Here is a 12024-nt window from a genome sequence, read left to right as displayed (position 1 = left end):
ATCCTAATAACCCAGTTATATAATTGGAAGAGAGACTGGATAGTTTTGGTGCTTATGGTGAATGATATATTTTACTGAAAGTTTTATTTTCTGATTGAAGAAATAGGAAAATTGTCCTTTAAGATACTGACTGTCTGCTTCCTTTCCAAACTAGAATCTCAATCTGCTGTTTCGGAAACTCCCAAAAAACGCTCGGATGCTGTCCAGAAGGTAAGACAATCTTATTAGGATGTCAGATTCCCATCTGTCCTATTGGTCTTAAGATTGTGACAGACTCTGCGATTTATCTTTCCATCTGTCCGGCTGGCTAGGATGCCCTTGTTTTCCCTAGGCCTGCAGCGGGATCCAGTCAGGCAGAAGGGGATGTTTTCTTCCATTTATTTTTTTGTGTAGAAAATCAGCCTTGAAGTGGAACTGAGTACAAGCTTTTCAGAAGCTGCTTTATTCTATATCCAGCCAAAGAGTTGGGCCCAATGACAGCTGGCTCCAGCAGGAAACGGTGGCCACTCCAGGGAGAAGTCTGCCGAGATGCCCCTGCTCAAATAGTCCCATGGCTATGATCTTTAAAAAAAAAAATCTGTCAGAGCTTTGCTAAAGTCAAATAAGATTCTTATTACTTTGGTGGATGAAACATTAATTAGCATCTGTTTAATTTCCACAGAAACTTTTTTTTTTTCCTGTTACTGTATTAGTCCATTTTCACACTGCTGATAAAGGCATACCCGAGACTGGGCAATTTGCAAAAGAAAGAGGCTTATTGGACTTACAGTTCCACATGGCTGGGGAGGCCTCACAAGTTCGTGGCGGAAGGCAAGGAGAAGCAAATCACATCTTACGTGGATGGCAGCAGGCAAAAAAGAGCTTGTGCAGAGAAAGTCCCATTTTTAAAACCATTAGATCTCGTGAGACCTGTTCACTATCATGAGAAGAGCATGGGAAAGACCAGCCGCCACAATTCAGTCATCTCCCACCAGGGCCCTCCCCAACATGTGGGAATTATGGGAGCTACAAGATGAGATTTGGGTGGGGACACAGCCAAACCATATCAGTTACCAAAAAAGCCAAATTTTGTGGTTTTTTTCTTATGCTAAAATGGATTTCTTATTAAAAACAAAAACAAACAAACAAAAAAAACCTACAAGAAAGGAAACATTTGTATGGAAGAGTAATTGTGAATAGCAATTGCTTTTTTGGATATAAAACCATTTGCTTAATTTACATTTTCACCCAGCTATGCTTTTGACAGTAACTTAGTTTTAGAAATGAATAGTAAAAAGATGTGTTCTGCTCTGTTGGTGGTCTAGGAGAAAATGAGGAGACACATACCTGGGTTTTACACCCGGATCTATTTCTGATTAGTGTGATGACAACATGCTTAGATTACTTGGGACATAGGGTTCTTCTCTGTAAAATTAAATTATTGCTGATCTCTGAGAAGTCATCAAAGAATAAAGTAACTTCCCTTCAGAAAAGAATCCCTGTTATACATGAAAGTTGTGCTCCCCCTGGAGGAGAAATTGGGGTATAACATTGGTTGAAAACAGCACCTGTGCTTTTCAAAAATGCAGCGAGATTAGCTATCCTTAAGGACAGCTCATTAAAAAAGCAAGCTTTTGCAGCTTATTGTTATGGGAGCAGAGGCCTACATCAACTTGGTGGCACTTGGAGAGGCATGGTGGGCTCAACTGATGGTCCCTTAATTATCTGCAATGATTAGCCCACAGCAAAAAAGATGAAGAAAGATAAAAAGGTAAAAAGAAATAGTAAGGTCAGCAATTATTAAGAAAAATAGTACCCTCAAATCTTCCCTCTCTTTTTAAGCCTTTCTTTTGTGGAAAGCATGGCTAAATTGTGATTTAAAGGAATATATTAAGTTTTTCTAAATTCTTATGTCCAGGACGTGTATGAATCAATTGTTATATATGATAATGTCAAAGAGAACCTGATCAGGAAGTATTTGATAATATCAACAATGATAAAACATATACAACATTGCTTTCTATATTATGCTATTTCAAGATATATATTCATGTGTGTAACATTATAGAGTGTTTTTCCTGAGTGATGGACCATACATAGTAAAATATATTACAATGGGGCTGGGCGTGGTGGCTCACACCTGTAATCCCAGTACTTTGGGAGGCCAAAGCGGGCAGATCACGAGGCCAGGAGATCGAGACCATTCTGACTAACATGGTGAAACCCTGTCTCTACTAACAATACAAAAAATTAGCTGGGTGTGGTGGCGGGTGCCTGTAGTCCCAGCTACTCAGGAGGCTGAGGAAGGAGAATGGCGTGAACCCAGGAGGCAGAGCTTGCAGTGAGCCGAGATTGCACCACTGCACCCCAGCCTGGGCGACAGAGTGAGACGACAGTGAGGTGTCTAGAAGTCAGGAAAATTAATTGAGAGATAACAATATTTGGAAGCAATCGAGATTAAGCACCCAACAATGACATCACTTACTTTTGCAATCATTAACTCTTTGTCATGCATTGATTTTATGCGCTGATTCTTTTCTTAGATGATATGGGTATGTTTCATGACAGCCTAAAGTAACTGTCCATAAAGGGGATACAGCAAACTCAAATTAATTGTCAACCTACTGTATACCTCTTCTTTTACTCTATTACCTTAAGAAATCCTTACAATAATCCTTTTAAAGTAACTCTTATAATGCACATTTAACTGCTAAAGAAAATGATTATACAAGGCAAAAGTAACTTGCATAAGATCACAGGCTTGATAAAGGGTAGACCCACTATTTGAGTATAGATCTGTTTAATTTTATACTTATACGATGATAAAAATTACACTTTTACATGGGTAATCGCCCTATGCCAAAATCATCAGATGAATGAGAAGCTTATTCTAAATTTATTTTATTATATTGAAACTATACCATGTATGAGTCAGATGTCAAGATACATTATAGAGGCAAATAGGTATATTAGTTCACTTATACATTTTGAAGTTTTACTAGAACTTTGATGTGCTAAGTTGTGTGAATTTTACTAACTTTAGCACTTTGTTATGTAAAAAAAATATTATTTTTCATGGCAAGTCCTTGCTTTTTCCTTCTTAGTCACTAGATGGCAGTTCTGTATCTCTAAATCACCACTGCAGATGGAAATGAGAGGTTTGAAGGCAGTTTTCTCAGTATGAATGATGAACCTAAGAGATTTTTCTGGTCCGTCCAGTGTTGCCTGCGTTCTTCTGTGGTCGTAATGCGAGATCCCCAGGACTGCTTAGTTAGAGGCTTGCAGCCGAGTTGGAAAGCATCCTCTCTAAGTTATTCTTCAGATGTGCGTTCAGGCACCTGTTCTCTCAATCTGAGCACACTGGAATTTATTGAATGAGTTTTGACTTTTACTCTTTCTGTAGTTAATAATTCTGAGAGCCCAATATCCCTAGAAAAAACACATGACTCATAAAGCCTTTCCTCAACTCACAGGAGTCAGAGGCTGTGGTGTTGCCAGAGAGTCTGATGCTTAAAGCAAATACAGCTGGCACTCGAGTGAAAAGAACGGACTATAGCTACTCCTTGAGTGCTTTTATTGATGATCCTGTGGAATTAGGTTTTCAAATAAAATTACATTCTTTAGACCTCACTCACTGATTATTTTAATTTCAAGTAATATGCTCTGAAAATCTGCTATATCTGAAGAATTATGTCATAAAACTGAAATGCGACTGTCTTTTGATGTTGTTTATTTAAATCCTTCGGCATTTGAAATATTTAAACTGTAAAGCCTTTTACACTCTATAATATATAAAATAGCTAAGTGTCAATTATTTTATCTAAGAACATTTGCTTCTAAGTTAAAGACTGGTGTATAGTAACATGCTTCACCTGGTAGCTACCTGGTTTCTAACTTTTTGCTTTTGAAATTATATATAAAATTTTTGTTTCAAAGCATGTTTCTAAAACTCTTGATATCTTTCTAACGTAAATGGACTAGTTGGAAAGGAAATAGAATAACATTTTGATTTTTAAAAACTCCATCTTTGGGTAAGAATTGAAAATAACAGGCAATAGAAAGTCAGGTCTTTGCACATTATAATATTTCTTATTTATCAATAGTCACATCTATTACAAAGTGCTTGATAATAAAAAGGAATTATACAATATTAGCACTGTCTTCCCCCATATGTTGTATGGTCTATATGCAAATAAATTCTCAAGTGTCAGAAAAATTCTTTGCTCTGATCGGCCCTGCCGAGTGTCCTCATTGCCCAATCTAACTGCAAATTTATTTGAAGAAGTAAATTTTTTTAATTAGATCTCCTTAAAGTATCTGTTATAGTACTCTTTAGGCAATGGCCACTCAGTTCCATTAGTTTCAGAAATAATTTAGGAACAAGTCAAGGAAACAGATGGAGTCATGTGGAGTAGCCTTGTCGATGGGATGGTCTTGATTACTCAGAAGCAAAGTTTGAAGAGCAAAAGCAGCATTGGTCAGATCGAAAGAAAGTGGGGCTGGGGGCGGTAAAAGTAATTTTGAAGAAATAATGCTGGAGACTTAATAAACAAGCCATTTGAATTAGGGTAGAATGTCTTAGACATATAGAAGGGTTCTAAAGAAACGTTGTTGAATGTGAGGGCTTTCTCAACTCCAAGGCAAAAGGTAATATGAATTTGCAAGGTAATTGGAAACCAACAAAACAATAACCCACAAGACAAGTAAATAACTAAAATAAGGCAGAGTAAGAAACACAAAGAGAGAGAGAGAGAGAGATGCTTGGGTCTGAAACCATGAGTTAGTTATCCTTGAAGTCTTCCTCAGTGTCTAATCATTCTTAGGTCCTCAATAAATAGTTTAACCAATAAATACTCTGACCAAATGAGTCTGGGAAGGGGCAAGCGAGAGATGGTTAGCAAGGGAAGAGAAGACAGGATACCCGTGCGGCAGTGCTGACATTGAAGTTAGGTAGCATTTTGAAAGGTATTTACCATACTATGTTAAGAGAAAGAAATTTTTTTTTTTTTTTTTGGTGGGGGAAGAATTTTTATTCTGTAGAAATTTGAAGGAGCTCAGAGAAAAATATAGACATTTTAGCTTAGAAATAATAATAAAAGGAACTCTTCTATGAGTTTTAAGAATGAAAACCAGCTAACATCTGGAAAGTAGTTAGAACTTGAGATGAGAATGTGAAGAAATAATTGGATGTCACAGATTGTTTTTGTTTTTCCTTGGGGTGGTCAGGCTGGGAGGTGAAACGAAGTAACATCTTTGCCCTGTTGAGTTTTAGATGGTGTAAAACTAGTTTGCACTATGCAACATTATTAATGGCCTGTGGAGAAAGGCAAATAGTCCAAGCAGCTAATCCAGTGGGGGTAGTGGAGCTGATAAAAGTTCTCTGCTTATAAAGCAGGCTTGTCCTTTATTGACCATCTGCTGACCTACTGTGTGCAAAGTATTTGTGGTGGATATTGAAGGAAATACGAAGAATTATAAGACAAAGTCTTGGGTTTTATAAGAAGCAGACAGTTAGAAGAACATACCTCTTTCATGTACATGAAATGATTTGCAAGATGCAGTGTAATTCTGCCAAGATAAACTTAACAAAAAGGGGGAAGGTTGTTGAGAGACTACAATTAAGGGCAATTTCTTAGGAAGGGTGAAATTTAGATCAAATGGTTATTTTTGGACAGGTGGAGGGAAGAAGTGTGAGTATTTCATTCAGATCGCAGAAGAGAGTAAAGGTAGAAAATTGGAAGTGAACATGGCATTGGATGTGGAGCCAGGGTGAAGCACAGTAGTGCGGGTGACCTGAGGGGCAGCTCAGCGGACAGCTGCCCTGGAGACCTAGTTCTGCTTTCCTCTTCCTGGGCCTCCTTGGCCTGCAGTCTGACAGCACCTAACCCAGAGCCGAGTCTTATCTGGATTACTGCAATATTCTCCCAATGGGTCTCTCTAATGCCTCCAGAGTTATCTTTCTAAAATCCAAATTTGCTAATGTCTGATATCTGCTTAGACTCATCCAGTGACTGCTCATAGCATTTGAGAAAATGTTCAGACTCCTGAGTTTGACACACGGGGTTTTCCCTTGCCATCCTCCGTCTTCAGCGTTATCACTATTTCCTGTGTGATTGGCTTGTTCCAGCCTTAAAAGTTACCCTAGTTTTTTTTTTTTTTTAATCTTTAGGATCCTTCATATCTGTCTTATACATATGTTTCTTCTGCACTCCTACTCCCTTTTAAAAAATCTACTTCTATTTTTTAATCTAAATTTGTCTAAACCTGACTTTGTTCTAGACACTGGACTTGAGAAGACTCAGTCTAGGGTGCATTTCGGGAGTGGTAGAACATTTGCTTATACTCATACCATAGTGGTTGAGGATCTGGGCTTTGGACCAGTTTTCCCGGGCACAAATCCCAGTTATTCCACTTTTAACTGGGGAACTGTCAAAGATAAACAAAGTCAGACATTAGTTAAAATGATAAGGACAGATTTTATATCAGTGGCAACTATTGCGCTAGGGAAGAGTCCAGCGTGAACTAAACTCAACTTTGATTTGTACAGAGGTGACCAAGCATTTTAAAGGGAGACTAGAGGAATAGGGAGAAGGATGAGAGGAGGCTCAGGAGACTCAGAAGTGAAAAACTGCAAAGCATTCATTAGTGTAAATGAGATTAGGCCAGCTGTGTCTGCTGACTGGCAGTTATAAGAAGTTAGGAGTGTGTCCTCCGCCAGAGACTAGGAAAGATGCCCTATCCTCAGGTGAAGGCTGAAACAATCAGTAAGTGGTTTTGGCAGCCTTGAGTTTCCTTAGGCAGTAATTTAAAGAGGGGTAGGGTTATCTTTGGGATGCAGCCTTTAGCTGTTAGAAAATGATGTTAATGTTTGCTCAAGCCTTTACAGGCCAAGGTTAAGGCCTAGTTGAGAAGAGGGCTCAGAGGAGCCTGGCTAGAGCTTGACCAAGGAGAGAATCTTTGTCAGAATTTAGGAATAGCATTTTACTCTGTGTGCCTTAGTTTTCTCATCTATAAAATGGGTATAATAAGAATTCCTATCTCTACATTTTTTTTTTGGTGGGTTTTAAATACATTTATGTAGAATGCTTTGGAGGAGCTCCTGGCACCCAAAATGTTAGCTATTTATCATTATTGTTGTTATTTATCATTATTATTGTTTACCATATTTATCATCATTGTTATGGTTGGGCAGTGCTCTGGTTTTGAAAGTTGCTTTCATCGCCTAGGTGGTCCTCATTATTCTTGGATTTGCATGTATTTGCGACCTCACCTAGTTGCTAAAATTTATTTGGAGCCCGCAAATCATATTCGTATGGTGCTTTCATGGCCAGTTGCAAACATGCTCCAAGTGGTGAGAAATTTGAGTTGCTTGACGCGCCGTTTACCAGCTCATGTTGAATGAGGTGAAGCTCTGCTTTCTGCTTTCAGCTCTCATTCTGTAAATAAATTTTTGCGGCTGTGTTTTCTTGTTTTTGGGCTTTTCCTTGTTGGTTTTACTGTTGGAAATTGCCTCCAAGCATAGAGCTGCCGTGTTGTCTAATGCTCCTATATGCAAGAAGGCTGTGATGTACCTTGTGGCAAAAACACATGTCAGATAAGCTTTGTTCAGGCTTGAGTGACGCTGCTGTTGGCCATAGTAAATCAGCAATATACATTAAATAAGGTGTCTTTCAGCAGGAACACACATTTTAAAAAGGTAATACATTGATTGGTTGACAAAAATGTGACCACGGGCTTGCAGGAATCTAAACCTGTATTCTTTTTCTAGAAGCAATATTTCAGTATTCACTGATTTGATGTTCACAAAAACTTTATAGAACAAAACTACTGCAAATAGCAAGAATTGACTGTATCTTTTAAAATTCTTACTGTAAGGCTGGGTGTGGGGGGCTCATGCCTGTAATTCTAGCACTTTGGGAGGCTGAGGTGGGAGGATCACTTGAGCCCAGGAGTTTGAAATCAGCATTGGCAACATAGGGAGACCCTGTCTCTACCAGTAATAACAAAAAAAAGCTGGGCATGGTGGCATGAGCTATTTGGGAGGCTGAGCCAAGAGGATCTCCTGAGCCCAGGAGGTCAAGGCTGCAGTGAGCTACAATTGTGCCACTGCAATCCAGCTGGTACAACAGAATGAGACCCTGTCTTAAAGAAAACAAAACAAAACAACAACAACAACAACAAAACATTCTCACAATACCCCTTTGCAGTAGGCAGAGTGAGTAATGGGGTCTCCACATTTTATGGGCTATTCAATGTCTTATGAGCCTAATAGAGGATTTAAAACATTTAATGCTCAGTAGTCAGGAGCCATGAGTTTTTGAGGAAGGAAATGCCAATGAGCAAGGGAGTTTAAGGAACAATTACCTGGAAGGGAATGTAGAATTGATAGGAAGAGGGAGAGTAGAGCCAGGTAGGACCAGCTGTTAAACTCTCAAAGTAATTCCATTACTTTTCAACTAAGGTGCTGATATGATACAGGAAAAGTAGCAACCAAGAATTGGAATGATGGCTTTGGTAACAATGTCTAGGGTGTAAATTAGGCTGTGTGGTTTGTAGACCATCAGCATCAACTGGGAACTGGTTAGATATGCAGATTCTCAGGCCCTACCCAGACCTACTGAACTGGAAACTGTGGAGGTGGGGCCCAGCAATCTGTGTGTGTTTTTTGGCTGGTTAGTTTTTGTTCTGATACCGAGTTTTGCTCTTGTTGCCCAGGCTGGAGTGCAATGGTGCGATCTCAGCTCACTGCAACCTCCGCCTCCCAGGTTCAAGTGATTCTCCTTCCTCAGCCTCCCTAGTAGCTGGGATTACAGGCACCCGCCACAATGCCCAGCTAATTTTTTTGGATTTTTAGTAGAGACGATATTTCACTATGTTGGCCAGGCTGGTCTCAAACTCCTGACCTCAGGCAATCCACCCTCCTCCTCCCAAATAATCTGTGTTTTAACAAGCTCTCTAGGTGATTCTGGTGCACATTGAGTTTAAGAGACAATGAATTAGAGAAATGATCAAAAGATGTTCCCAAGTCTAGGTAAACTGCAGAACAGGCAAAGGAATATTTTGTTGGAGGATAAGATGCTTGATATTGTGAAATATACATTTGGTCTTAATTGCCATCTCCTGGCATACAACTCCTAAAATCCTTGGAATCTTCAAAGTGGTACGTGTCTTTTTATAGGCTACTGTTGTCTGGTAACTTCAGGATAGGGCTGGTGCACAGAAAGACGAAGGCATAGTAAGAGGGTTGGGACTTTCTGCCCCACGTCCCAGCCTCAGGAACTGGGAGGGGCTGAAGGTTAAGTTGGTCACCAGTGCCCGGTGATTTAATCAATCGCACCTACATCATGAAACCTCCATTAAAACCCCCAAAACGGATGGGGTTTGGAGAGCTTCCAGAGAGCTGATGAACACATGGTTATCCTGGAGGGTGCTGCACCCCTTTTCCCAAGCCCCTCCCTATCCATCTTGTCATCTGCATCCTTTGTAACATCCCTTCTAGTAAGTCAGCAAAAGTATGTGTTTCCCTGAGTTCTGTGAGCTGCTCTAACACATTGAACCTGAGGAAGGGTGGCGGGTGGGGGGATCCTGGTTTTATAGGCAGTCGGTCAGAAGTTCCAGAGGCCTGGACCTGTGACTTGCATATGAAGTGGGGGCAGTTTTGAGGACTGAGCCCTCAACCTGTGTGACCTGATGCTACCTCCAGGTAGATAGTGTTAGAATTGATTTGAATTAGAGGACACCCATCTGGTGTCTATAATAGAATTGATTGGTTGCTGGAGGGATGAAATCTCTACACATTTCGATGATAGAGGTCACAGAAGCCCTCTGTTTTCATTGTTGAGCGAGAGAATAAGGAAAGCATTATGGTTAGGTTTTTTCCTGTACCCTCAGATGCACTTTAAGGAACAGGGTAGCGTAATCAAATAGCAGTATTAGCTAAGCAGTCCCAATATGGAAGAGAAGTATTGATGAGAGAGAAAAACTTGCGATAATAACTATCAAGATGAGAGACTGAAGATGTAAAAATTGATGAACTCTCCCAGTGTATATAGAGGGGATAGTAGGCTTAGTACAAAGTCTCCACTCCACCCCCCAAAAAATTCCAGGGAGGAAACAGAGAAAGAAATGAGGAGGAGCAGTGTAAAATTATAGAAACCAGAAGAAAAGAGTTTTAAGGGGGAGGGAATGATTACTAGTCTCGGATTCTTTATAAAGGACGGGGTTAAATCTATAGTATTTGGCAATAAGGAAACCATGAGAGTGCCGAGACTAATTCCATTAGAGTGGCAGGGCCAAAAGGCAGCTCTACCACTCCGGGTAATCGTCCAAATCCACTCCATTTGATTTTCTCCGGGCTTTATTCTTTAGGAAGATTTATCTTTTTCTTTTTTTTTTTTTCTTTTTTCTTTTTTGGAGACAGAGTCTCACTCTGTTGCTCAGGCTGGAGTGCAGTGGCATGATCTCGGCTCACTGCAACTTCTACCTCCCGGGTTCAAGCAATTCTGCCTCAGCCTCCAGAGTAGCTGGGATTACAGGCGTGCACCACCACGCCTGGCTAGTTTTTGTATTATTAGTAGAGACAGGGTTTCACCGTGTTGGTCAGGCTGGTCTCAAATTCCTGACCTCAGGTGCTCTGCCCACCTCAGCCTCCCAAAGTGCTGGGATTACATGCATGAGTCACCCTGCTTGGCCAGGAGGATTTTTCTTTAAAAACAAAAACAAAAACAAAACCAATTTGAGAATAGTTGGGTGTTAATGCAAGGGAGGTGATTAGGAGGTGAAAAACTGAGCTGCACTTTCCATCCATAGATCATTCAAGGAAAGCGAAGCTGTGATAAAATAGTGCTTTTCTTCCTTGCATTACTTGAGACCATTAAGGAACAGATTGTTTTAACGTATGGTCCAGTACTTCCTGCAACTCTAGCTCAAATAAGTAGAAAGAAAATTCTCAATATGTGAGCAGGAACCAAAAAGGCTGGTTCTTTTTGCTGTTTATCTCTCATTTTTCCTGGCTTGCTTCCCTAAATGTTTATTGCTTCCACTGTGTTTGTTCACCAAAGATCATTACTTTAACCTTCCCATGGTATCAGCTACTATGCTAAAGAGATATTAAAAGTAATACAGCCAGTTATGATTTCTAACATATGCCCCTCCCTTCCGTATCACATTTCTCATTCATCAGTGAAGGAATGGAAAGAGATTTGCCATGTCCATTCCAGTTCAGAAATACTACAATTTCCATAATTCATCATGTATTTTATAATAAGGAGTTTAGAGATGCCATCCCAGCTCCCTGTGTGAGGCTCGTTCCCATAAAATGTTCTTTTTTAAGAAGCCCTAGGCAAGTTATTTACCATTTACCATCTGCTCTAATATTGTTTCTTGAAGTTTCCCTTTCAAACTTAAAATTGCTTGTATTTCAGTTTTCTGCAAAATCATATCTACATAACACCTTGATTTCTTTCCCTATGGGATCATGTGTACCAGATGTTAACATATTATAAACTGGAATGCCATTGGTTTGTTCCAAAACTAGGATGTTTCTGAATTTAGAACATGACAGCCTGGCGTGGTGGCTCACGCCTGTAATCCCAGCACTTTGGGAGGCCGAGGTGGGTGTATCACGAGGTCAGAAGTTTGAGACCAGCCTGGCCAACATAATGAAATCCTGTCTCTACTAAAAATACAAAAATTAGCCAGGCATGGTGGCTCGTGCCCATAGTCCCAGCTACTCGGGAGGCTGATGAGGGAGAATCGCTTGAACCCAGGAGGCAGAGGTTGCAAGGAGCCGAGACCGCACCGTTGGACTCCAGCCTGGGTGACAGAGTGAAACTCTGTCTCAAAAAACAAACAAAAAAGAGCATGACAAATAGAGAATTTATATGCTTCTGTGAAGAATAGAATTCCTATTTTACAGATGTCTAGAGGTATCCTAACTTGCCAGTAATGTTGCTTTAGAATTTAGCAGAATTTGAAAAATCTAACTATGGTTGAAAATTAATTATATATGTCATGTTAAAATTTATAAAATAAATTATTACAATG

The 12024-nt window shown here is 39.9% G+C and overlaps 1 protein-coding gene across 2 annotated transcripts in view; it reads left to right on the top strand.

The window, feature by feature from the left end:
• FMN2 (formin 2) overlaps positions 1–12024 on the top strand; it is a 403023-nt gene that overhangs the window by 96807 nt on the left and 294192 nt on the right. For both annotated transcript variants that reach the window (XM_033196220.1, XM_033196221.1), the window contains one exon: positions 155–210. In XM_033196220.1, the coding sequence (XP_033052111.1) occupies positions 155–210 (56 nt within the window). The remainder of the gene's footprint in view (positions 1–154; positions 211–12024) is intronic.

This window comes from Trachypithecus francoisi, unplaced genomic scaffold (genome assembly GCF_009764315.1).
Source record: "Trachypithecus francoisi isolate TF-2019V2 unplaced genomic scaffold, Tfra_2.0 Lachesis_group5, whole genome shotgun sequence".
Lineage (NCBI taxonomy): Eukaryota > Metazoa > Chordata > Mammalia > Primates > Cercopithecidae > Trachypithecus > Trachypithecus francoisi.
This window is presented reverse-complemented; position numbering and strand designations above follow the sequence as displayed.